The 27,365-nt window shown below is 34.6% G+C and overlaps 2 protein-coding genes across 5 annotated transcripts; both read left to right on the forward strand.

Moving 5' to 3' along the window:
* Nucleotides 1–6,242: 6,242 nt before the first annotated feature.
* LOC108862302 (structural maintenance of chromosomes protein 1) lies at nucleotides 6,243–14,066 on the forward strand. Its single transcript, XM_018636391.2, has 19 exons — nucleotides 6,243–6,897; nucleotides 6,974–7,210; nucleotides 7,304–7,537; nucleotides 7,619–7,857; nucleotides 8,332–8,598; nucleotides 8,843–9,113; nucleotides 9,532–9,656; nucleotides 9,863–9,972; nucleotides 10,069–10,176; nucleotides 10,252–10,391; nucleotides 10,482–10,571; nucleotides 10,653–10,861; nucleotides 11,305–11,474; nucleotides 12,104–12,213; nucleotides 12,296–12,672; nucleotides 12,918–13,169; nucleotides 13,348–13,575; nucleotides 13,668–13,759; nucleotides 13,843–14,066. Exons 1-18 carry the CDS (start codon nucleotides 6,457–6,459, stop codon nucleotides 13,714–13,716), a joined length of 3,657 nt encoding a protein of 1,218 aa, XP_018491893.2. The 5' UTR covers nucleotides 6,243–6,456; the 3' UTR covers nucleotides 13,717–13,759; nucleotides 13,843–14,066.
* Nucleotides 14,067–17,454: 3,388 nt separating this feature from the next.
* Nucleotides 17,455–19,112, forward strand: LOC108849184 (uncharacterized). 4 transcript variants are annotated; one of them, XR_001949147.2, is made up of 7 exons: nucleotides 17,455–17,869; nucleotides 18,000–18,091; nucleotides 18,143–18,256; nucleotides 18,337–18,378; nucleotides 18,470–18,523; nucleotides 18,607–18,840; nucleotides 18,964–19,112. XR_001949147.2 is itself a non-coding variant. In XM_018622703.2 (5 exons), exons 2-5 carry the CDS (start codon nucleotides 18,195–18,197, stop codon nucleotides 18,821–18,823), a joined length of 375 nt encoding a protein of 124 aa, XP_018478205.1. In that variant the 5' UTR covers nucleotides 17,455–17,869; nucleotides 18,000–18,194; the 3' UTR covers nucleotides 18,824–18,957. The 4 variants fall into 4 exon arrangements, 1 of the variants encoding a protein (XP_018478205.1); XR_001949146.2 differs by having other exon boundaries at nucleotides 17,457–17,869; nucleotides 18,158–18,256; XR_001949145.2 differs by having other exon boundaries at nucleotides 18,000–18,256.
* The last annotated feature ends 8,253 nt before the right edge of the window (nucleotides 19,113–27,365 follow it).

The following is a 27,365-nucleotide window of genomic DNA, read 5'->3' on the forward strand; positions in this document are numbered from 1 at the left end:
ATTTGGTAAATGATTATGGAACACTAGGATTGGCCCGCCCTACGGGCGGGATGTAAATTAGAAAATAATTTAAATAGTTAGATATAATATTTAATCTTATCTATTATTATTCTAAAATATAGATTTGTTGTTAAATTTTGTCGACATTATTGTTTGTAAAGACTAAATAAACCATACTATCTAGAAGATTAGATGATTTTCCTTTAGGTAATTGATGCGCTAATTATAGTTGAGAGTTGGTTGTGGTATTACATTGTTTTGTAATTTTTTAGAATTGGATGAATATAAATAAAATTGCGAGGAAAGAAAGAATTTGTAAATATAGATTAGTAAAATACAGAGGTGGAAAAATTCTTATTAGGACAGTTAATTATTAGTCATGTAAACCGAAAATAATAACATTAAAATATTGTATATCGACATGTTGGATAGCTTAAATTTGATATAAACTGATTAACGATGCACTTTTGGTGAAAAAGATGTATCATGGCAATGAGTTGATAATTTTAATGTAAGAGTAAAATGTCAGAAATAATCTTAGGGGTTTTAATTTTTTTTCCGTATATTTTATATTTGGAACTTTAAAACTGATTATAAACTGATAACTGATATATTTCTGATTAAAATTTAGTAGTTGAAATATAAATATTGATAACATAATCAAAATGACTACAAAAACATATGGAAAATATAGTTTTATTGAATGTTTTAGAAAAAAAAAATATATCATTTACAATAATTATTTGCGTTACTAATAATGTTAGAATAATTTATGCTGACTGGATTATAGATTTTATGAGGTTATGTCATGCAGCGGTTGCGTTGATTTATTTGGAATATATTTATTTTGTTTTATGGGTGAATAAAGTAGTACGATATATTCCATGGAAATATTTAACCACTGAAACATAGTAAATACATATTAGAGGCTCTGTATTTGTAACCAATAATTGGGCTTATGTGTAAGTTTTACTATGATGGTTCCATCAGAACCGGAAATGCAAAACTCTAAGATAAGACAGTTGTCTGTTAACTAAATTTAAAATCAAAACAGAGTCAAGAGTCTCAAAAAATCAGAATTTGTATTTTTAGAAAACGATGTCTTCGTCGAAGCATAAAAGATTAAAAGTGTTCAATAACACATTGGCTGCTGTTCCTGCAATGAAACTGATGAGATCAGTAAGTTAAAATCGGTTCAGAGGTAGCAGAAGAATAACGCTAGAAGAAAAACCACTCTAGTTGACCCAAGCATCTTTCCTATCAATCCCAAGTTAAAGAGCTAACATATATACTGGATTTCTATGTTTAATGGATGACTTTATTCATTCATAAAACGACCATCTGCAGTGACTTTTCACATTGGACATTTATTTTGGATTGAACGCTAGAAGAGTAACCACTCTAGTTGACCCAAGCATCTTTCCGTGAAGCGTCCAAGCATAAAAGTGTTAATCACTGATTACTACAAACTTACGTACACATTAAAAAAGTGTCAACGGAGTCATCAATCTCTTTCGATGATATCGCTGTCTTGGCACGTCGTCCAGCCAATATGGTAGCCTCATTCAACAGATTAGCAAGATCTGCTCCACTAAATCCAGGTGTTCTCATCGCTATCACTTCAAGTGAGACATCATTTTCAAACTTCTTAATACCAGCATGAACCTTGAGAATATCTGTTATCCCCTTGATGTCTGGAACATCAACACTTACCTGCATCACAAACTCATAGCTTAGCACCAGCTTTTACTAAAAGATAATATAATATCAATGTTGCATGAATCAGATAGTACTGGTCGGTCAAACCGTCCCGGCCTCAGCAAAAGCAGAGTCAAGATGTCTGCTCTATTGGTTGCAGCACCAATGATAATACCAGTGTTACCTTCAAACCCATCCATCTCAGTTAGCAGCTGATTCAAAGTCTGCTCTCTTTCATCATTACCTCCACCAATTCCTGTTCCTCTTTGCCTACCAACAACATCAATCTCATCTACAAAGACAATGCAAGACGCGTTCTCCTTGGCCTTCTGAAAAAAAAAAGATCACGGACCCTCGAGGCACCAACACCTACAAACATCTCAATAAACTCAGATCCGGAGACGGAGAAGAAAGGCACACCAGCTTCCCCGGCAATAGCTTTCGCCGAGAGCGTCTTCCCAGCACCAGCCAAGAGTAAAATAAACTAATCAACAACACAGTAAGAATACAACTACCACGCATGGAACTGAATCCACCTTTTAAAGATTTATCTTCTGCTAAAACACTACACAAAGAGTAAAAACATCTGAAAAATCTATTATAAAAAAGAAACGAATTACACAAAAGTACAACATTTTCAGAGTTCAAAAAAAAAGGAAACGAATAGAAGATCTGTTCGAGGAGAAGAATTTTAACATATATTTATACTGAACTCTCAGATCCAAAAAGCTTTGAAAACAGATCGTGGAAGAGGAATCAATGGGAGTTAAGACGATAACGTTTTAGGCTGTGGGAAGAAGCAGCGTAAACGTCACCGCCTCGCCACCGTGAGAAGGGGAATGACGAATCTCGTTTCTTCTCTTCCGACGTTCTAGGGTTAGAGGGTATCCGGGCCGAATAACACGCCCAACCGCACAAAGCCCAATCGCAGGACACGCAGACGAAGCCCATGATAACATGGAGTAATTGATACGGTGCGTCTAGAGAATTGGACACGTGTCAGATGCTGGGTAACCAAATTTCTGACGTGGACGCTGATGTGTCAGCAGATGGGATACATCTTTTCTTTATAGATATAGATGTGTTTGTCTGAAAAAACATGTCCCAAACACACAACTTTTTCACAGACTGTTTATCAGCATGAAATCTAGAGCATTTTAAACCCAAATGGACATTCACCCTCGAAACGTAATTCATTCGATGCTTTTGTAACAAAACATTCCAATAATTAACAAGCTAACCAGTAATCTATAATCATAAGATCAAACTAGAATCACTGACCCAATATTTTAAATTTTGTAGAATACTTCATGTTTACAATATATCTCCTACAACCTTAGCACCAACAAATGAACCGGACTTCTTTTTTTTTGTTACATAATTTCATACAAAAATATTTTCTCTTTACCTAAAAATGGTTGTGAACCAAAACAATCATCTGCTCAATTTAGGGATGATAAATCATTATTTGGATTCGACCCTGTTTAACAGGAAAAAAAAATTCTAGCTACACATGGTTTACAATAATATGGTGAAAACCATCCCGATGTATTAGAATGTGTCAACAACAACATGAAATTTATATTAATACGTGCCACATGTACGAAGTAAATGATTATATGGTGGTAATATCACAGTCGGTGGAGTTTAATTGATTAAAATATACGTTAATGGAGTCAATTTGTAATTTATTAAACTTAATAAATTTGATATTTTTCAGAAAACTTATCTATTAAAATTAATAAAACTAATTGATTTTATTAATAAACTTAATTTAATTCAATATAATTAATTAAAATTAATAATTTACTAAACTTAACAAATTTAATAAATCTGTCAATGTTACTAACATTATTTAACTTATTACACCTATTAATAAAATTAATAAACTTAATAATCAATTAAAATTAAATAAAATTAATAAACTTAATTATTTATAAAATTTAGTAAATTATTAAATTTAATAAATTCAATAAATTATTGAGTTTATTATGTTTATTAAGTTTATTAATAAAATCAATTAGGTTTATTAATCTTAAAAAAATCATTTTAAAAAAATCATTAAATTTATTAAGTTTATTAAGTTTACTAAATTACGGATTGACTCTATTAACTTAGATTAAATCAATTAAACTCGGTCTTGATGTTGCCACCATATAATCATTTACTTCGTACATATGACATGTATTAATATAAACTTCGTGTAGTTATTGACATATTTTTATACATCAGATGGATTCCATCATATCAGTGTAAACTTCGTTTAGCTAGGAAATTTTTTTCTTGTTTAATACTACAAGATTAGTCTTTTGAACTCTGACCAACTTTAGCTATCTAACTCAGAAAAAATAATTAAACCAGGTTAATCCATCCATGTAATATTTTTCAAACAAGCAAATCAACGAATTAAATCGTGGTTTAGAAAGAAAAAAACCGTGTTTTATATTAATCTTTTTAATTTACGCAAACATGAATCTTCTTATATAATAAAGTTGAGTTTTTTTCTCCTTGGGGGGAAAAATGCCATGTGGCATTCTCCTTTTAATAATTAATTTTTTTTCTCAACTTTATTTAATGTGTTTTGGTGTTAATTATTATCAGGTGTGAGTTTATTTTTGTTATTGACAATTTATTACAATGATGTTTTAGTTTTGGATTAAAAGTTTAATTTATTATTAATTTTATGTCTTGATTTTCTTTAGATTTCATAACTCTTATTTTACATATTTTTAAAAATACTTTTAAACTATTTCTTAATATTTTGTATGTCAGATAAAAATACAAAAATAAAAACTAAAGTGAAGTATTTCAAAAAAAATTAAACATAAAATAGATACATATCCAAACTATTACTTTATGTTTGAAACCCTTTAAAATATTTACTTTAGTTTTTATATATTTATTTTCATAGCTGCTAATATATTATCTTATAATAAAACTAATTCATTTACTAAACCGCGGTTCACCCACGGTTGATCCAGAGACCCGGTAAATCGTACAGTTCAGTGTCCGGGTCGGGTGAATTTCTTTATATTTGATGTTGACGATGGAAAATGGAGCCTCTACGATTCTCCTTCTTTAAAGCAATCGACGTAACCGTCATATAATCAATCTAAAAATTCCACTCATCCCACTCTAATAATGTTTAGTAATTGATGGCGATTCAAGTCCAAAAGACTAACATTTGATCTATTGGTATTGGCACATAAACTCTATGGTATCTTTCCATGTTACACTGTGCAAGGAAACCAATAACTTCTGTGTTGCATGCTATCCGTGTTTACATTTTAAAAACCGTGAACATGATTAATATACTCTTAAAACTTAACTAAACAAAAAAAAGAAACATTACTTCCAATTTGAGAGAAATTTTTAAACGTTGCGTGGTTGCTAAAGTTATTTAAAATTGATGTAAACCACACACCACCCTCACCATTAATCCTTTGCACCACACTAACCATCTATTGTCAAAACCATTACTAAATGCAGCAAGTCAGCAAGCCCGAATGTCACAGATAGTTAGAAATTGTCTTTCTCATGATCATTATAGATGCTAACATTTCATTTACTAATTAACAAATTGATTTTTTACTAGGAAGATTTGGTGAAATTGTTCCATTCCGGTTAAAATAGAAGTTGTCCATTAAATAGAGGAGTTTAGGAACCATTTATAGTTTTTAGCTAAAAAACATATTTAGATTCATATTAAAATTTGTTGATATTTTTAAATAAGGGTGGACAAACAAGAATTTTGTTATGAACACACACAAAATCTTCCATTATAACAAAACTAATATAGAAAATAATTTTATGTTTCTTATTTTAAGATACATATTTTTGAGAGACCTTAAAACTAAAGTAACACATACAACTCGCACTCTATATTTTAAAAGTCAACATGGTAATTAAAAAAATATATATTAGATACTCACCAATTATTTTATCAAAAATTGACACTTCACCCTTATTTTTTATAAAATTTATAAAATTTGAAACGTATTCCATCTTTCTATTATTTGAACTAAATATATTAGTAAAAGTTTTATAGTTCATATATAGTTATTTTAATAATTAATAATATAAGTATGTTCTCTATATAAAACACCAACTTTGTTTTATTTTTAAATTCCAACTAAATTAATTTTGTTATGACTATCAGCTTTTTATTCTATTTTTATTAAATTGATTAGTAACAACCACTTATGCTATTCCACTTTGAACTAAACAACTTCAAACAAATAATGCACTACACTAACCACTATAAAAAAAATCAGAAAATATCATTTTTAATATATTTTGATTTTATATTTAACATATTTTATTTGTTAAAACTATATAATAATTTATAAATTTATGTAAAAATATAACATATGAATCCGGCGCCACGCGCCGGAATATCCCTAGTTTTGTAATATCAAATGGTCGCATCCGCTTGAGAATTGGGAAAAAATGTACATTATCCATTAAACCCGCGCGTGGCTTACACCTTACAGAGGAGAACATCTTAGAACGACGCCGTATTACTCGACTCACTGTCTCTCATCTCCTCTCGGCTCTTCGACTTCCGGATTTAGGGGAAAATCGATTTCTGAAATCCATCGAGAGAGAGATTTCGCGTCTAAAATATTTTCGATTCCCGCCATTTTCCCTTGCTCTTTCTTTTTTTTTACCTCTCCAAGAATAACCCCATCCTTCCAGAAACCCTAACTCGACTAAACTCCATTTCTCTCCGAAACAAACGAGATCTCCAAAAAAACCATGCCGGCCATCCAATCCCCACCGGGGAGGATCCTGCAGCTCGAGATGGAGAATTTCAAGTCCTACAAGGGCCACCAGCTAGTAGGTCCGTTCAAGGACTTCACGGCGATCATCGGTCCCAACGGCGCCGGCAAATCAAACCTGATGGACGCGATTAGCTTCGTCCTCGGAGTTCGCACCGGTCAGCTCCGTGGATCTCAGCTCAAGGATCTGATCTACGCCTTCGACGACCGAGAGAAGGAGCAGAGAGGGAGGAGAGCGTTCGTCCGCCTCGTCTATCTCCTCGACGACGGAGTGGAGCTTCGTTTCACTCGTACGATTACCAGCTCTGGTGGGAGCGAGTATCGTATTGATAATAGGGTTGTGAATTTGGAAGAGTATAATGGGAAGCTGAAGTCTATAGGGATACTTGTTAAGGCTCGTAACTTCTTAGTGTTTCAGGTGCTTTGATTCATAACTTGATTCGTTTTTGGTTTTGTTTCTATGAATGGTCGTTTATGATGTTGATTTCGTGTAGGGTGATGTTGAGTCTGTTGCTTCCAAGAATTCAAAAGAACTCACTGGACTTATCGAGCAGATTTCTGGCTCTGATGAGCTTAAGAAAGAGTACGAGGAGTTGGAAGAGAAGAAGGCCAGCGCTGAAGAGAAAGCAGCTCTTATATATCAGAAGAAGAAAACTATTGGGGCTGAGAAGAAGCTGAAGAAAGCACAGAAGGAAGAAGCTGAGAAGCATCTGAAGCTGCAAGACGAACTGGTAGTTGTTTCTCTAGTGGACTAGTGTACTATTCACTTAGTTTGTGAAACCATCCTCCTTGATTTGTACTGAATATGTTTTCACGCCATGCAGAAAGCTCTGAAGAGAGAACACTTCCTGTGGCAATTATATAACATTGAGAATGATATCGAGAAGGCAAATGAAGATGTTGATGCTGAAAAGAACAATCGTAAAGATGTCATGGCAAAGCTGGAGAAGTTTGAGCATGAAGCTCGTAAGAGAAAGGTAGAACAAGCCAAGTATTTAAAAGAAATTGCTCAACGTGAAAAGAAGATTGCTGAGAGAAGCTCGAAGCTTGGAAAATACGTGAGTACACTACATTGGAGTCTTTAAATAACAGTTTTTTCTACTTGAGTAACTTATAAATTCGGTTTCTTCTGTCTGTAGCAACCTGAGCTTCTGAGATTGAAGGAGGAGATAGCTCGCATAAAATCTAAAATTGAGAGCAGTCGAAAGGAAGTGGATAAGAGGAAAAAAGAAAAAGGGAAGCATTCCAAAGAAATTGAACAGATGCAGAAAAGCATTAAGGATCTGAATGAGAAGATGAACGAATTAAACGAGAGGAGACAAGATAGCAGCGGAAAACTCCCAATGCTTGACAGTCAACTGCAAGAGTATTTTCGAATGTGAGTTGAAAAAATAAGGATCCTTCCCTCTCTTTTAGTCATTGCCATTTTCCAACGTTCTTGAGGTTATCAGTACTCACCAACTTGCATCCTCTATATTTCCTATTTATGATCTTCTAGCTTGATTCTCGTGGCGACATGACTACTACATGTGTTTACTTGTTTTTTTTCCATGTGTTTACTGGTTGCTTCACACTCCCGTCTTCTTAGTTTAATGAAATAAGTTTTGGTACGCAGTTTTGATACGTATGTTTCTCTGCTTTGAATAATGGTGAAATAACAAATACTTGAGCGGTTTTTTACAGTCTGGCATGTATATAGTTGCTTTCAGTCTAGTCTTGGTGATGTCCTTGTGATTTGTGTAATATTCTTCTGGATTCGCCATCTACATGCATATTCTTCCATCTTTTTGAGTTCTTATCAACCGCTTTGTTTTCTTATCGGTTTTTCCTTCATCATGTTTATCAATCTCAGAAAAGAAGAAGCTGGGATGAAAACCATTAAGCTCAGAGATGAGAAAGAGGTGCTAGATAGGCAATATCATACTGATCTCGAAGCATTGAGAAATCTGGAAGAAAATTACCAGCAACTGATAAATAGGGAGAATGATCTTGATGAACAGATTGAGCGAATGAAATCCAGGCAAAAAGAGATTGAAGATTCATCCTCGGAATATAAGAACGAAACAGCTAGTCTAAAAAAGCAGTTACGAGCACTGCAAGAAAAGCACCGAGATGCCAGGTTAGTATGGTCCTATTCACTAGATTCTTTATATGGTGGCTTCATCTTTTGAAATATGCCTTGAGAGATATTGGTAATTCACTTATCAATATATATATATATATATATATATATTTTTTTTTTTTTTTTAAGTTTCTTATTTTGACAAAAACCCTTCTTGAGCTAGGCGGCATGCATTCTGCATACCCTCGTACTCCGTCTTTATTTTAGTCTGATAGTTTCTATCCCACTTCTACGCGCACAGGAATGCATCTGAGAAATTGAAGACTAGAATCGCAGAATTGGAAGACCAGTTAAGTGATCTAACGGCTGAAAGATATGAAAATGAGAGAGATAGCAGGCTAACGCAGGCTGTTGAGTCTCTCAAGCGTCTATTTCAAGGAGTTCATGGTCGAATGACTGATCTGTGTCGACCTAATCGGAAGAAGTACAACCTTGCAGTTACTGTTGCTATGGGGAGATTTATGGATGCAGTTGTTGTAGAAGATGAAAACACAGGAAAGGACTGCATCAAGGTATTTCTGTTATGCTTGTTGTGCTGTTCTGATTCCATGCAAGTTAATATTTTTTCATAGTTTTATCTCGTCTCTACTGACCGTTACAGTTTCGTTAACAGTTGAGTAAGATATGCTTTACCGTAATACTAGTACTACACCTCTTGCTTATGCCAACAAATTGATGATGCTTTAAACTCTACCACCTCTTATATGATGATCAATTATTTACCAAATAGGGGAAATGTTCTATAAACGGGTATGTAACATATATATGATGCAATCTTCGGGCAACTAATCCCTATTCTGTGTTACTTGGCTTCCAACTTAACTTTGCGGATCTTGTTTTACCTTGCTTTTAAGTTATATGAAGTACATGTTGAAAAGCATTTTGTACCACTCTAGGTATGGGATTAAATGAGTTTCTTTGTTCATGCAGTACTTGAAAGAGCAAAGGCTTCCTCCTATGACATTTATTCCTCTTCAGTCAGTACGTGTCAAGCCAGTGCTTGAAAGATTGAGAAATTTGGACGGCACAGCAAAGCTGGCGTTCGATGTTATCCAATATCCTTTGCAAATAAGTGAATGATCTGCCTTTTGGTTTACTCAAGATTGCCTGTTTTAATATTTTTTTTGTTCTTTGGCTTCTTTGCTTGCATGGTTGTGGGTAGCTTGAGAATGTTTCGATGTATTAAATAAGGATTGACAAACGTAGAAAGGTTAATATGAGCAGGTTTCCAGTTTATGTTTTTGGACCTTAACCGTTTCACGTTCGATCCTGAGTTAGAGAAGGCAGTCCTCTTTGCTGTTGGAAATACTCTTGTCTGTGACGACCTTGATGAAGCCAAACGTCTTAGTTGGACTGGAGAGAGATTTAAAGGTTATGTTCATGTTTCCTTGTTTAGATGTAACATACTCATATTCTTGCACTAACGTTGGGTTGATTTCTACCTATCCTGATTTCTATTATTTCCAGTTGTTACTGTTGATGGAATATTACTCACAAAAGCGGGAACAATGACTGGTGGTACCAGTGGTGGAATGGAAGCAAAGTCTAACAAATGGGATGACAAGAAAATTGAAGGTTTTACTTGTCATAAGCTGCTTTGAAGTGTCTTCACTTTCAATTTGTCTTAGAGTCAACATTTCGGTTGTGCAGGACTGATGAAAAAGAAAGAAGAATATGAACTGGAACTGGAAAAGGTTGGATCTATTCGAGATATGCAGATAAAGGAGTCCGAAATATCGGGTAAAATAAGTGGACTTGAAAAAAAGATTCAGTATGCCGAGATTGAGAAGGTAACAGCCAATCATATGTCTAAGTTATTGTTACAACTTACTTCACTGTGCACTGTTCAGGAATTACTAATTGGTGGTTTTGTTTTATAGAAAAGCATCCAAGATAAACTTCCACATCTTGAGCAAGAGAAACGGAATATTACTGACGAAAGTAGGCGCATCAATGTTGAACTTTCTAAGGTAATTTAATATCTATTTTTGATATTTGGTAAAGTTAAAACCCGATTAGAATAATATGACTGAATGCCGGTGGTCTTGTAGTCAAGAGCTGAGGTTGATAAGAGGAATACAGAAATCAGGAAGTTGGAGAAAAGAATCAATGAGATTGTGGACCGTATCTATAGGGATTTTAGCCAGTCTGTTGGTGTTGCCAATATACGTGAATATGAAGAAAAACAGCTCAAGGAGGCTCAAGAAGTGGCGGAAGAAAGGCTGAATCTGAGTAACCAGCTTGCTAAGTTAAAGTACCAGTATGTTTCCTTTGCTCTGTGTTTCTTGCTACACATAAGATTTATTCTAACTTCTCATATACAGCTTTAGTCTCTATGGGTTTTTATTGCATCATTTCTGTGCTAATAGATACCCCTGATTCCGAAGTCAACATTCAGCTGATTTTTTTTTTCGTATCCGGTTAAAAACGAACATCTTGTTGTGCATCATACTGTTCTTGCATTTTGACTGTGATCTTCCTCATAAAAAGAAGGCACTACAGCTCTGTGAGATTTATATGATTAGTAGGCAGCTGTTGTCTACATTGGCCAGTGTGTAGGGGTCAGTATACGTAACCTGTAAAAAACCTAGGTGTCCACAAACTCTCAGTACGCTAACTAGTTGTCTGAGTTGACGTACTGCTCTCTAGGAAACTGAAACTTTTCTTATTGGTCTATGAAAATAACTTTCTTATCGATTTCAGGGTGGAATATGAGCAAAACCGAGATGTGGGGTCACGAATTCGAAAGCTAGAATCTTCTATCAGTTCGTTGGAAACTGATTTGGAGAACATACAGAAGAGGAAGTCCGAACTTAAGGAGTTAACAGAAAAAGCTACTAATGAAATCAACAATTGGAAAAAGGAAATGGGAGGTATTTTGATTCTATCTCTACATAAATCTGATGGCCTCAGTTCTATTCTTTTTTCAATTATTAGTGCCATTATGAGTTGTCAGTTTGATGATTTTATTCATAGCACAAATCAACATGATCTACATTGTCCGTATATGAGTTTGCTTCAATATTGATGACTTTATGTTGGAACCCTGTTACTGGAGTAACGCATTGAAATATGAAAATTTCTTTTATTTTCTTGGGGGTTGTCCGTATATGAAAATATGTAAGGATCTTTCGTCGCCCCCTAACCAATTGATTGTTTCATTACTGATAATTGATGTTTGTATTGCTCTGACTTGGGTTTGAACAAATTTCATATGCGCATCATCTGCGCGACCTCTTGCATTAATTGTAACTTACACTACATCTTAAAGGAAAGCGATCATATTAAGATAAAATTCTAGTCTGTCAATTGGTTAATGTGAAGATACAGTAATATAGATTCTCTTCCCCTGTTATCCTCTTTACCTTTGCTTGTATAACCATAACTTAGACAACCGTATACTTTGTTTATCACCATCCCTGTTTAATGTTCTTTGCGTAGCATAAATCTGCTGTGTTTCCTCCTTTCATAGAGGTGCGAAATCTAATACTCTTGCTTGCAGAATGCAAACAAAAAGCAGAAGAGTATGAAAAAGAAATTCTGGATTGGAAAAAGCAGGCTTCTCAAGCGACAACAAGCATAACCAAACTCAATCGTCAGATAAACTCTAAGGTACAATGGAGACTCATGAAATCCTTTCCCAAAGATTTGTATGTCTGTGTATAGGTGAACTAAAGCTACCTTTTTCTATCAGGAAACGCAAATTGAGCAGCTGATCTCGCAAAAACAGGAAATAGTTGAGCAGTGTGAGCTTGAACGTATTGCGCTTCCTGTTTTATCAGATGCTGCGGAGGAAGACGACTCAGATGGGCCACAGTTTGACTTTAGTGAGTTGGATAGAGCTCATCTCCAAGAACGGAGACCATCTGCTCGTGACAAGATGGATGCGGAATTTAGGCAGAAAATAGAATCGAAATCATCAGAGATCGAAAGAACGGCCCCAAACTTGAGAGCTCTTGACCAGTATGAGGCTATACAAGAGAAAGAAAAACAAGTTAGCCAAGAGTTTGAAGCTGCCAGGAAAGAGGAGAAACAAGTAGCGGATGCATACAATGCTGTTAAGCAGAAGAGGTAACTCGAAATTTCTCCTGTGAAATGATCTTTGGAACTTTGAAGAATATGGCTAACATATATCAACGACTTTATGGTAGAACAAAAACTGGAAAAGTAACAGTGAGAATTCTAGGTCCATGGAAATTACCTGACAGATATACCTGTTTGGATAGAATGCTCACACAAGTGCATCTCAGTTTTTATAGACGAGATTCATATATTCGATTAGAGATTTTGCTGCTGACTACAAAACTGTGGTGCAGGTATGAGCTATTTATGGAAGCGTTCAACCACATTTCTAATATCATTGATAAGATCTACAAGCAGCTAACCAAGAGTAATACGCATCAATTGGGTGGGACTGCTTATCTAAACTTGGAGAATGAGGATGATCCGTTTCTACATGGTATAAAGTATACTACAATGCCCCCGACAAAGCGTTTCCGTGACATGGAACAGCTCTCTGGAGGAGAGAAAACAGTTGCGGCTTTGGCTTTGCTCTTCTCCATCCATAGGTATCCCCCAACGACCTAGTTATACCATAGTTTTCAAAATATTAAAAGTAATTTTGTAGTGTAGTCTTGGATTTATCTCCAATCTAGTCTTTGATGTTGCCATGTGAACTTTGTTATTTTCCCAAAACGTAAAAAAAAATGGTTATGATGAGGTTTTTTTTGCTTTCCATCTTTTCAGCTATAGGCCTTCGCCTTTCTTCATACTGGATGAAGTGGATGCTGCGCTCGATAATTTAAACGTTGCAAAAGTCGCTCAGTTTATACGTAGCAAATCCTGCCAAGCCGCACGTGACAACCAGGATGCAGAGGACGGGCATGCCTTCCAAAGCATTGTAATATCTCTCAAGGACAGCTTCTATGACAAGGCTGAAGCTCTGGTTGGAGTTTACAGAGACGTCGATAAGAGGTATACCCACATCTCAACTTTTTTACTTGTATCTATTTGTCCATGTGTAGTTGCTTGTATCTGACAACTCGTTCATTATTCATTTGCTGCAGTTGCTCGAGTACGATGTCTTTTGACCTTAGGAACTACGCAGAGTCGTGATTGGTTCAACGACCCCCCCACCTAGGGGTTGTTTAGGGTTTAGGTAAGCATTATAAACCCTCTCTCTCTCTCTCAATATATATAGTAAGTACTGAATGGTGTTTAATTTCTGGGCTATTTTCAAAGGCATGCAACTGCTGTATGGTGCCTTTAAATGGGGTTCATCCAAGCATAGAAGCTTTGTAAGATGTGACGCTGTAGAAGATGTGAAAACTTTTTTAATGTTGTATCAGAAACTCAGGATGCTAGTTTTATGAATCTGGTTGGTGTCTTATACTAGATTAAGGTGGAAAGTACGATGACAGTTTGTGTATACATGTTTTAAGTTTCTATTGAATGTTTTTAGCTTAGTGAGTTCGATACAGGTGAAGTTGATATTGAACTGAGTGCAGAATGTAGACGCTGGACGGCTTTAGTTACATCAGATTGAAGTAACGAAAGTAACAGAAATCGAAAGAAATTGTAAATTGGCATAATCATACTTTCCAATTATCTATTATCCATTTGTAAACTTTAAAATCACATCAAACTTTTTTCACATCAATATAGTCGTAGATTAGGTATAAATAGATATAATTTCAGCATAAAATAAAATTATATCTTAAAAAGGGATGGATACGTGTCATGGGTCTAATCTGAACGACACAAGACTTGCGTCCTCCTTAATCTTTCTCACCTTCGCAATCACTAAAGTACATCGCAATATAATGGATTGAATCAAGAATCAGTTTTGTCTCTATGAATGGATTGAAGATGAAAAAGCTTGATTTAACTTGAAAACTAAGCTAGTGTTTGAAAGGTTAAGCTAATCAGAAGAAACACAACATTACATTGTATATAAAATGCTACTCGGGTATGTACAAATACTATGGAGGAAAGAAAAGTATATAATAAGAGATTTCATATAATCTATCTATCTATACTATTATTTGCGAATTGATTTTTCGCAACGGAGCTCTCACGTTAAAAGTTAGACTGGTTAATATCGTTTATACCCTTAATGAATAAACATATAAATTATCCATAAACAAAAACGAATTTTAATCTTTATGATTAAGTAACTGATTAAAATTGATAATATAAGAATTATCCAAAATTTAAAAATATATTTTAAAATAAAAAATTAAAGTAATTAATATTGTTTATATTCTTAAATGATATATATAAATTACCTAAAAATAAAAAGAATTTATTTTTTTGATTACATAAGTAAATAAAATTAATAATGATAAGAATTATCCAAAATCTAGAAATATATTGTAAAATAAAAAATTTAGAGTGGTCCATATCATTTATACCCCAAATGAATAAAATATAAATTAACCACAAAATAAAAAACGAATTTTAATATTTTTGATTAGATAAATTATTAAAATTAATATTAATAATAATTATCTAAAATCTCAAAAAATATATTAAAATAAAATGAACTTATATTAATCATATTATTTTAATTAAAATATATATTGTTTTTATTTCAATCTAACAATAAATATATTGATCCAACTATTACTTTTTGTAAGTAAATTTTTTTTAGTGTTTATGTTTAAATAGTATAGATAAGCAAAATATATATAATGGAAAATATAAATAATGAAAAAATGGAAAATATGAGCAAAATATAAGTAAAAATAAGTGATAACAAAAATATAAGATTTCAAAATCAAAAATATTTTTAATATATTAGTGTTTTCAAAAATTTAATACAATAATAAGCATATTTATTTTAATAGAATATATAAATTAATAAATATTCGTATGCCAGCACATGCGAGAGAGAGAGAAACACACATAATTAACACATAATAATATGATTGCTTGTAGTATCATTCGAGAGAAACACACAAACCACACATAATAATGATTGCTTGTAGTATCATAATCAGTGCTCATGTATCATTCAACACACAAAATGGCACCGAGATCAAGACCGTCAGGAATAAGTTTAGAGATAATTAAAAAGAGATTAAATAGTTAAGAGTTTAATTAAGAGAGAGAGTAAATAATCTTTCTTTTGGCTCTATCTGTCCTTTAACAAAAAAAAAATTGTTAGAGAGAAAGAAAATAACCACAACCACAACCTTTAACAAGTTATTATATAATGTAGTAATTTTTGATGAAAAAGAAAACATAATATCCATATATATATCTAACTTAAACATGATTTTTTTTTCAAAGTACAAAAAAAAGGAAAAATAAAACCTCGTGTCCAGAAAGCAATGTTGTTGCGAATTAGCAACTCAATAACAGAAAGTTCCAGTAGAAAGTAAATAACCACAACCACAACCTTTAACAAGTTATTATATAAAAGAAAATAACAGAAAGTTCCAGTAGAAATGTAGCAATTTTTTATGAAAAAGAAAAAAAACATAATATCCATATATATATATATATATATATATATCTAACTTTTAAACATGATTTTTTTTTTCAAAGTACAAAAAAGGAAAAATAAAAGCTCGTGTCCATGAAACCAGAGAAAAAGGTTGGAAAAAGGTTCGAAAGCAAAGTAAAAGCTCGTCGTGTCCATGAAACTAGAGAAAAAAGTTTGAGAAAACAAACGAAAAGAAAGGTTAAGATCATTACAGAGCGCGTCGGTAGAGTTTTCAAACTGAACATTGTCCCGAATGAGCAACGCAATGGCCGCAACGTTGTCTCTTACGGCTTTGGTTCTGTCATTGACATCAGTTGTCCGGGGAGGATCCAAAAAATAATTTAATATGTGGTACAATATATAAATTTATATTGTATTAAATATAATTTAATAAATTAAATTAAATTATATTATATTATATTTTAAAAATACACTAGTCATTAATTTTTCTCAAAATGAATAAAATATAAGAATAAAGTAATTTCGTAATTTTAAATATTTGTTTTCAATAATATCATAAATTTATATATGCACATAGTAATTTCATTATAAAATCTATTCCTTTTAGTTTTTATTTTTTAACTATTGAAAATAAACTTAATAAAAATAACTGTCAAATTTAAATATTAATAAATTATGAGTCTTTATTTTGAAAATGTAATATTAAAATGATTAAAATACTATAAGTTGAATACCATTTTCAAGAAAAAAATAAATAAAAATACTTTAACATTTAAGTTTATTATAGATTATTGTTTAAAATTTAATATTTAAGAGATAATGTTAGATTTATAAATTTTATAAATAATTTAAAGAGTTAGTTTATCCATTTTTCATCACAAAAGAAAGTATTTATGAATATACTCTCTCTGTTTCATTTTAATTGTCGTTCTAGGTTTATACACACAAATTAAGAAAACATATGATTTTGTATATTTTCAAGATAAATACACAATTACCTATACATTTAACCATATTTCAACCAATAGAAAAATAAAATGGAGAATCTTTTTAATAAATTTTGCATTGAAACTCTACAATGACAATTAAATCGAAACGGAGGGAGTATTCATCTTTAAATACAAATTTAGAAAGTGACATCAAATTTGTAGTGAAATTAGATTTTTTCTATTAAAAAGAAAATAAAACAGTTATTAAAAATATTTTGGGTTGTAAAATCAAAATAAAACATTTGAATGGAATCTAACTATATTAAAAGGAGAATAAGATCAAAGGGGAGCCTGTCCACGTCGACAAAAAAAATCAGCCAATAAAAAACAGTTCCGTGTCCACGTCATACACCCAATCGATATAATTTTTGGTCTAGGCTTCACCTTTTATGTATGGGCTTCAATACATTGTCTTTTGGGCTTGACGGCTTGAAACCATTTAGGGCTGTAGACGTCGACGACATTCACCTTCCTCTTACGTTCGTCTTCTCCGATCGAAAGACAAAGAAACTGAGCCACTCTCATCAATCAATACGGTTCTTTACTACCATGAATTCATTCATAATGACTTCGTTTCGCCTCCCTCTTCTCCTCCTTCTTTATATACAGATCCTCTTTCGTTTTAACAAACCAAAACCCTAGATCTCCTCCAACCTCAATCGATGGCGATGAAACCAAATGAGAAGTCCCCTGTCTCCTCCGCTTCTGATGAAAAGGTCATATTCTTCAGAGATGTCTCACTAAATCCCCCACGAAACCCAGTTGCGCTTCCGTCAGAGTATCAAAGAAGAAGCGACAAGAACGACAAGAACGAGAAGCTCAAAGACAGGTGACTAAACGATTTCCCTGTGACTAAACGATCTCTGAACGAATCTGATTTTTCATCTTTGTCATAATTCATATCACCAACTGTTTGTGTTAATTGTGTTTTTCTCAAATTTTTATTATCTTTATATCAGAGGGAAAAAATGAACAGTGTTTTGGCAAGAAACTTAGAGTTCTCGCAGCTGATCATGCAGCAGAAGGGATTTCTAGAAAATTATCTATGGAGGTAGTATATCAATCACACTTTATGATATTATATGTGCTTTCATACGAACAGTCATCTGTGTTATAGGTATCGGTGCTAAAACAAGAAAAAGAGGTGTTATCAAATGCTGAGAAAAGAGCCTCTGACGAAGTTTTTGTTTTATCTCAGAGAGTTTATCGTCTTCAGGTTGGAAACATGAGAGTAGTGAAAATTCTGTCTTAAGTTGTGCATACACTTTTTCTTTTGGCTAACCTGATGTTCTGCAGGCTATCTTGGATACTCTCCAGAGTACAGAGGAAGCTCGTGAGGTAACAAAACCACCTTTGATTTTAGTTTACTAATTCTTTACGGGGAGATAATAATGATTTAAAAATTTGACATCCTTACCAAATATCTCAGGAAGCAAGAGCTGCCGAGAGAAGGAAACAAGAGGAGCATATCAAGCAACTTGAGGTGTATATCATCATATTTAATAATTCGTTTGTTGGCACATTCCTTAGCTTTCTTATATAGACTTTTGGATTGTATTTACTCAGAGAATGGGCTGAAGCTAAAGAAATTGGAAGAAGAAGCATCATTTTGGAAGTGAAGAGTGCGACCAATGCTTCTGAACAGACCTTTATTAAAGCCCAAAAGGTCAACGGAAGCCAAAGCATGAGAAAATCTCAGGTGGTAAGAATGTTCCATTGGTTCATATCAAATAGAACACAGGTGCAGATGCTAAATTGTCACCTTCAAATGGTGATACCATAGCAGCCCAGGTCATGGAGGTAATCATCCCTCGCAATTTTCTTATAGGTTTCCTCGTTATCACGTATGCATTTCTGAAAGGAATCTTTTGTTTGCTTTTCTGGCTGTTGATTACTTTCTGATTTCTTCTTTTTTCATCTCAGAATATTAAACAAGACCCTGCACGAGCTGATAGTGCCGCCGGCTACTCAGTCCTTTCCTTTTGAAATCTGAGTTTCTTTTTGTATTATCTTGAAGACTTAAGTTTATCCATCTAGAGATAATGGTGCTAAGTGTTACTATTAATCTTTTATTCACTGATAAATTGTTGAAACTAGAGATTTTTCTTTCTTAAATACATGGAAAAGGTGAAACCAAATCCTCAAAAGAAACAAGTCCGTCCGCCATCTGAAGATGATACTTAATCTTCTAAGTATTTGTCCGTGAAATCTTTGACGAGGCTCGACAGTCTGCTCCATGCGTTCTCTTCTTTGATGAGCTCGACTCCATTGCGACTCAGAGAGGAGGTGGAGGCGGAGGTGATGCTGGCGTGGCAGCGGATAGAGTCCTGAACCAGCTTTTGACGGAGATGGACGGAATGAACGCCAAGAAGACTGTCTTCATCATTGGAGCAACCAACAGACCTGACATTGTAAGAGTATAGTTTAGGCAACTGCGATTGTGTCGTAGAGTTAAAAAGGAAAATCATGTACCACTTTGTAACTTCGACCCTCCCTTACTTGCTCAGATGCAGAGTTCGGTCTCACTCCTTTCCGTTGCATACATTTGGTAGGCCATTTAACAGAGACGGTTTTAATATAATATTCCATACATGATACAACACCTTCTGCTTTGATTGACTATACGTAACGATACAATTTCTCACAGTAAGCCGTTACTCCATAGCACCATTACTTTTCACTTCTATTTGATATCAAAAGTACTAATAAAAATAGATTTATTGTTTAAATTTATGATTTGGGGTATAAAGTCTAGGTTTAGAGTGTAAGAGTCTGAATATAATAACTGGAGTTCAGCTTAATTTTTTTTAATATCAAAATAGAAAAAAAACAATGACAAATGCGGGGATGTCGTTATGAGGAAACTTACCACTATACTCTTTGAAAATTTATTTTTGAATATCGACATTATACATGATACATGATACATGATACATGATACATGATACATGTTACATATAAAGGACAAGTCACTCAATCGACCGCTTAAGACATATGTTAGAGAGAATTCTATTTATTTTTTTGTTAGTGTTAATATGTAAATATAATTATAATTATTTTTAATAATATATTTGTAAAGTTTTACTTTATTTTACAGAACTCTTACAAATAATATATTGAATAAGTATATTTTTAAATAATAATTTTTTAACATATGATTTTTATTAATTAATAATGAAGTGTTTATGATAATAAAGATTAATATTGATATATATATTAACTTGACTAAATTATGTTTACCAATCAGTAATGGACTGAATTAGTTTATAAAGTTTTAGTGATATCAGATAAAATATAAAAATACATATTGTTGTATTAGATAAACCGGTTTCTGTTTTCATATTGTCCGATCTGGAAACCGGGTTGTTGTTTAACATTTTTGTTAATTTTATTTATTTTCGAGTAATAGCAACTTATTCAAACAATAGGGGATTTACATTATTAATCAATATATCTTATGCACCATTCAACATCTTTTCATCGACTTTTTACTTTATGTTTTCAGTTCAATTGTATTTACGGAACTAACAGTTATTTATTCTATTTTATTACATTAATCTATGAAAACTATTTATGCTATTCTTCTTTGACCTAAACAACTACAAAATAAAATAAAACACTACTATCATTAGTCATTATCAAATGAAGAAAAAAAAACATTTTGAATTCATTATAAAACAAAACATGTAAACCCGGATAAGTGTTGAAATTGTTAAGTTTAAATAATAGTATATATACTTTTGTTGCTTATTTTGTTGAAGGAAGATGAATTCAAATTTATCAAATTCGATAAATATACCAACTTGTGTTATGCAATGGCAATCAACAAAAGTCAATGCCAAATTTTAAAAGAGGTCATCTTATATCTGCCTAAACATGTGTTCTCTCATGGTCAACTTTATGTCGCTCTCTCACTTATCACAAGTAAAGCGGGATTAACGATCATTAAAGGCGAAGATTCACACCAGCTCAAGGTGAAAACATTGTCTACAAAGAGATCTTCAAAGGTCTTCTCCCCCATACATGTATTGTAATTTAAATTATAATGCCTCGATCCCAACAATTTTAAAATGTCTTCTCCTAAAAAAAAAACTTCAACAGATTTATAAAGCACAATGGGGCATTCACTTGAAGACTTACAAAGAGTTCTTATTCAACTATATCAAGTATGTATCTTTAACCTCTAAAGCAATTGTTTCGTATCTATTTAAATAAAGTTAACTAACTTAATTTTTATCCCAGGCTATTTATATTATGGACCACCAGACTTTATTCTTCAGAATAATTAAACTATTTCTTACATTATTTACGTTATTATAAACAACCCTTTTACTCTTTTTTAATTGGTTACATGTACTTAATAACTATCAGATTTCAAATAATTGTGCGAAATAGAATACTCCAATCCCAGACAAAATCCAAAACTTATGATCTTAAACTTAACAATTTCAACATTTATCCGCGCGTAGCGCGGAGATCGAATCTAGTAGTAACTAAAACTACAGAAACAAAGCACAGTGTGTTCAGAAAAGAAAGAAAAAAAGAAAAAAAAACAATGCACAACATTCGCACTTGAGCTGGGTGGGGCACAGAAACCTTAATTACCGAATTAGCATCACCGTTGCGTTGTACTCTTAGTTGCATTATAAATCTTTTAAAGTAGTATGTGGCACGTGCCATAGGTGCTTCATGTGTGGGTCCGCCCCTGTCGGTTGTTGCCTTTGAAACGACGGTCTCATCCGCCGTAGTAGAGGCTGAACCGCCGCAACGTAGAATCTTGGAGAAGAAAGACATGATGACAAGGAAGGGAGATAAGGTGAGGTTTGTAGGAGAGAGAAAGTTGAAACAAAACAGAGAGTGAAACTGTTTATAATAAAAGATGATGCGGAGCTGCGAAAACGAAAGTGCCGAGAAGGTTTGGTATGATTATTTTCAAAAATATTTTACATAATTAAATATTATGGTCAAACAAAAGTAAGGTTGCTGATCGTCTGCGTGAAGAAGAAGTAAGTATGATTATTTTCAACAATAATTTTTTGAAAAATCTTAACTATATAAGATATCCCCTTTTCAAAAGTATTTCGTTTATTCTGAAAATATAACTAGCATCAAAGAAATAAGTATCAGAGCTCAAACTTCTCTCTAGAAAGAAACTTTTTATCATAATCGGTGTTCGTGGCTCTCTTTCTTTTTGTTTTTGATGTAAATATTCTCTTCCGGTACGCGGATCTCTCTTTCACTAGGTGATTAAAAGTTTCGCGGTGGCGATTTTGTCGTGGTTTCGATCTTAGTCGAAGCCAATCTTCATGGTTTATTCCCTTGTTTATTCGCTGGAGATTGATGTTATATATAATCCTCCTCTTTCGCAGTTCTTTAAATCAGATCCCGTTTGTCTAAGTTGAGTCTCCTCTGCTCTCTCGGATTCACACATACTCCTTGCTTAAAGGAATCAACCTTCACTTGCCCAAGAAGTGGCGCCGGTGAATCAGCTTAGAGGTGAAGTCTTTTTGATAGAAAGGAGGAATTGGTGTTGGATTGATTTTGGCTGAGACTAATAACGATTTAGATGAATCGGCATAAATTATGTACACATAAACTATGTGAACTAAATTGAACATAAAACTGAAACAAAAACTAAAAAAGTCACAATATATATAAGAATAAAACAGATGAAAGCTAAATAAAGTAAAAAAAAATCAACATCATTAGTATGTTTTTCATAAAAGTTAACTATTAAAAAAAAAGAAATGTAAAAAAAATATACAGGAAAAAGTAACGTATTAAAAGAAAATGTGATAAAAATCTCATAGGTATCACAATCTCATAGAAACCTGCAAAGAAAATGTGGATAAAAATTTAAATATAATCCATAAGTAATATAAAATAATAAGAACAATTATGAATTAAGAAAATTCCATAGAAACCTGCAAAAAATTGTCAAAATTTGTTAGCAATTGTTAGACATGTCAAAATGGGTAAACCAACCCAAACCAAACCATATCCAAATGAATCCATTTTGCTATTGGTTATGGTTCAACCCAAACCATTTACCTAATGGTTTGGTTCAGTTCCTAACTCATTTAGATTAATGAATTAATGGCTTTAATGAGTTGACCCATAGTAATATAAACCAATAATACCATAACTCATATAACTTTTTTTTTGTTCTATAATTTATAAACTAGGTGTTTGGTCCACACATGCGGGCATAAATTTCTTATAAATACTTATTAGTTTATGTCTTATTAATCTTAAACCAGCATAATAAATTATTATTTATGTTTTTAAATAGTTAAATCAAACATCAAAATATTTATATATGTCAAATACTTTTAATCAAAATATGTACTTATTATTGTGTTAAGTTTTTTTAAAACACTCATATCTTAGAGATAGTTTAGAAAATATATTTATATTTTTTGGTTGACTAATATTTAATAACAAATTGTTTTGTATCTTAATTTTTTTAACTTTTATAATAAAAATATTGTTTTCAGATACGCACAAAAAAAGAATATATATAGAAGAATTATCTTTTTTTTTGATAATTCTAAAATATTATTTTGTAATCAATTATTTAATATAGCATATAACATATAAACTTTATATCATTAAAATAAATTAGTGAATAGTTAGAAACTAATAATAAATTAATAACCTATCTAAAAGTCTAAAACCTAACAAAAATATGACAAATAAGAAAAGCTAATATAACATATAAATTTAATATTAATAAAATAAAATTCGTTTTTATTTATATAGAATATTCATCAAGGCTATTATTTTAAATTAATGATTTAGTGATTCAGCTCAAAACAAATAATACATCAATGATAATTTAGTTTAAACTTAATAAAAATATGACAAATAAGTAAAATTAGCTAAATCACTTCATAAATAATAGTATAGATTAAAAATCACAAAATTTAATACAATAGAGGGAAATGTATAAAAATGCAAGTTTCACAATATTGTTTTTCATATTCTTAGAGTTTTATGAAATTAAAAACTTTGACATAGATTTAAACATAACTCTCAGCTTCTTCGTACTTGAACTCTCTCAAGGTTCTCCTCTTTGTACTCCTGCTCACCTCTTTCCCGTACTCAATTTCCTTGAGATAACATAACAATTTTACATCAGAAAAAAGCAAATGATCATAAAGCAAAAGATCATCCAAAACATAGACTTTAAACATACAAGCTACAAGCCTGTTGGTATTCATACTGACAGAACCAATCACACTCTAGTCAACAAAAGCATCAACTTTAAAAGCAAAAGCCCATACAAAACGAAGTTTTCAAGGCTTCATCTCCCCTTATCGTGTAGCAAAATACGAAGTCGTGATAAAACCCCCAAACAAATAAACCTAAGCAATGAAAAGCTGTGGTCATCTGTGTATACTTTTTTCTTTTTTTTTTAATCTTAAAACTATTCCCAGCAGAACTATATATTTCTTAAACTTCCTCTTGAATTCTAACTTGGTATCTTGTAATGCACAGCATTACAAGTTTGTCAATAGAACTACTGAAGTCAATAGTTACAAAAATGGACTAAGGAGAGGAAGAACGCTTACAAACCTAAACAAGCTTGTTGGCTCTATCTGATCGCTCTGCTCAGCTAAAGGCCTACATACAAAACAAGAACAAGCAATAACTCAGAACAAACCTAACATACAGCAATCAACATACACATGAAGAGAATCAAAGCTTTCTCTGAAACCCCACAACGAAGCTCTGATTGAATTTCATAATCCAAAAACCCATAACGAAAGCTCACATAATCCATGGATCTAGAAGAGAGAGAGACCTGATGATGATGAGATGAAATCTAAAGGTGATTGATGGTGAAATCGCCGAAAGGAGTGTTGGGGATGGATTGTCACCACCCACAAGGCCCAGCGAACAGGAGGCCCATTACCATCAAGGAGGGAGCGGTCGGCTCGGCGTCGGCTCCTCGACTGACCCCGACTCGGCTCGTGACTACTTTAGCTAGAGGACGAGCAGCCGAAGCGAGCAACCAAACAGCTCGGGCCGAGCAGTCATCCCGATTGGGCCTGTACATCGAAAAGCCCATGACCAAAGGGAAGCGAATTAGGTCGAGACTAACCGACCTAGGAGACTATATAAGGAGTTGAGGACAAGAAGGAAGGGTATCACCACATAGACAGACAGACTTGCGGCCAGATTAGGGTTTCCTTTATTCTCTTTGTATCTCGCCGTTCTCTTGTACTTCCGGCTAGGAGCTCGCCGAGCATCGACTAGCCGGCTTTCCTACTCTTGTACCCTCGTTATTCCGACTCTAATAAAACGTCTCTGTTCATCCCACTCTTGAGTTCTTCTATTTTCTGTTGACCAAACTCACCTTAAACAATTGGCGCCCACCGTGGGGCCGATCAGAGTAACGTTTCCTAGACCGATATGACGATTGGTGACTCGAACCCCGGCACTTCCGGCGAAGCGTCCGAGCTTACGCCTCCGCCTCCTCCTCCCTTTCTCTCATCGGACTTCATGAGCTCCGTGATGGCTCGTCTCGCACATCAAGAAGAAGTTCAGAAGACAACAAACGAGCAGCTCGCTGCCCTTGTAGCTGCTCTCACCGCTCCTGCTGGGCCTACAAACCGTTCCCAGCCCGTCTGCCGGCATCTCTTCCCTCCAACGCCGGCGGAGGACCGCGCCGTCGACGACGCTGACCCAAACGGGCCCCCTGCAGTCTACCCTACTTCGACGACAGCAGATCCGACGACGATTCGCGAGATCGCTGAGCTCAAACTCAGCCTTCAACAAATGAGCTCGCAGATCCACCAAGCGACGAGTGCAGCCCCTCAGATCGACAGCGTCATCGCCTCTACTTCGCGCTCGCCCTTCGCTAGCGAGCTAACCAGGGTCCAGCTCCGCAAAATAGAGAAGCTCCGACTCCCCGAGTACAAGCCCGGTGGCGACCCCGTCGAGCACCTGACAGCCTTCAACATAGCTATGGCCAGAGCTCGCCTTTCCGACGAAGAGAAGGACGCGGGATACTGTCAGCTCTTCGTCGAAACCCTCAACGAACAAGCGCTAACCTGGTTCTCGCAGCTCAGCGAGAACTTGATTCGTAGTTTCCGAGACCTCTCAGCTGTATTCCTCAAGACTTACATCATGTTTACCAAGCGAGCAGCGACCGCTTCCAGCCTGTGGAATATGGCGCAAACGAAGGACCAAAGCCTCAAGGACTACATGGAAAAGTTCAAGACGATCGTTTCCCGAGTCGACGTCCCTGATCACATCGCTATCGACGCTTTGATGAACACTCTCCTCGTCAACTCGAAGTTTCGTAAGGACCTGTATTCCAACCCCACGACTTCGCTTCCCGATGCTATTGCCCGGTCTCACTATTTCATCTGAATGGAAGAAGACACCAAGGCAATAATTCGGAAGCAGAACGCTGCCAAGCCGGTCGCAGCCAAAAGTGCGGGTGCTCGGCCAGAGCCACGCCAGCACGCGCCAGCTGATAACGGCGGCAAAAAAGGAGGTCTCCTCTACGTCGTGGACGAGAACAACGCCCCTGTCTCAACCATGGTCATGCACGATAAAAAGTGGAATGTTTACCAGCGAGAGACCGACTCTCCAGATGCATCTCCCAGTACCCCGAGTGCTGGTGTCGTGGCTAAAGTCGATTCGGCTCCAGGACCGACCAGAACTCCCATCGATCTCACGAAGCATTGCAAGTATCACGACGTGAAGGGACACGACACGACCGAGTGCAAATCCCTCTACGCCCAGTTCCTCTCCTCGATCGAAAGCGGGGATTACAAGATCCAGCCGCCTAAACCCAAGCCAAAAGGAGAAAACAGCTGGAGCAGGAACAAAGACAAGAAGGCTCAGCGTAAATCGCAGGGCAAGAACCGTAAAAACGACAAACAGTCGAAGGATACGGAGAAAGCTGCCCGAGAGACCGATGATGACGACGACTCGGCAGATGACGATCAGCCGACCAATCGCCAGCGCATCGAAGTGATCCGCGCCCAACCGCAAGGAGAGAACGAATCCGGGTCCTCGTCCGAAGAAGACGACGACACGAAAAACCTAGACAACACTGCGGATCTCCGATCCCTCCTCGAGCGAAAGCTCCGACCGACTACCGTAGAAACACCGGTCTCCACCGATCTCCGCCTGCAGATCGACTCAAATCGAGCCGCGAGAGCTTCGGCGCGAGAGTCCTCTCACCAGCAGTCCGCTGAGAAGCCAAACTGCGATTTGCGAGACAAACTCAACGCGAAGATCGGCGATCTGCGGACAACCCTCAACCGCAAGAAAAGGGATACTGCCGAAACGAGTAACGACCTTCG

This window comes from Raphanus sativus, chromosome 5, assembly GCF_000801105.2.
Source record: "Raphanus sativus cultivar WK10039 chromosome 5, ASM80110v3, whole genome shotgun sequence".
NCBI lineage: Eukaryota > Viridiplantae > Streptophyta > Magnoliopsida > Brassicales > Brassicaceae > Raphanus > Raphanus sativus.

Excerpts from the sequence above, each read along its gene's own strand:
- LOC108862302 (XM_018636391.2), top strand. The coding sequence starts at position 6,457 with ATGCCGGCCATCCAATCCCCACCGGGGAGGATCCTGCAGCTCGAGATG. Across the intron at positions 7,211-7,303 it reads TGAAGCTGCAAGACGAACTG|AAAGCTCTGAAGAGAGAACA; the intron begins GTAGTTGTTTCT and ends CACGCCATGCAG. Across the intron at positions 9,657-9,862 it reads CTGGCGTTCGATGTTATCCA|GTTCGATCCTGAGTTAGAGA; the intron begins ATATCCTTTGCA and ends TAACCGTTTCAC.
- LOC108849184 (XM_018622703.2), top strand. The coding sequence starts at position 18,195 with ATGCTGAGAAAAGAGCCTCTGACGAAGTTTTTGTTTTATCTCAGAGAG. Across the intron at positions 18,257-18,336 it reads AGAGAGTTTATCGTCTTCAG|GCTATCTTGGATACTCTCCA; the intron begins GTTGGAAACATG and ends GATGTTCTGCAG. Across the intron at positions 18,379-18,469 it reads GTACAGAGGAAGCTCGTGAG|GAAGCAAGAGCTGCCGAGAG; the intron begins GTAACAAAACCA and ends CAAATATCTCAG.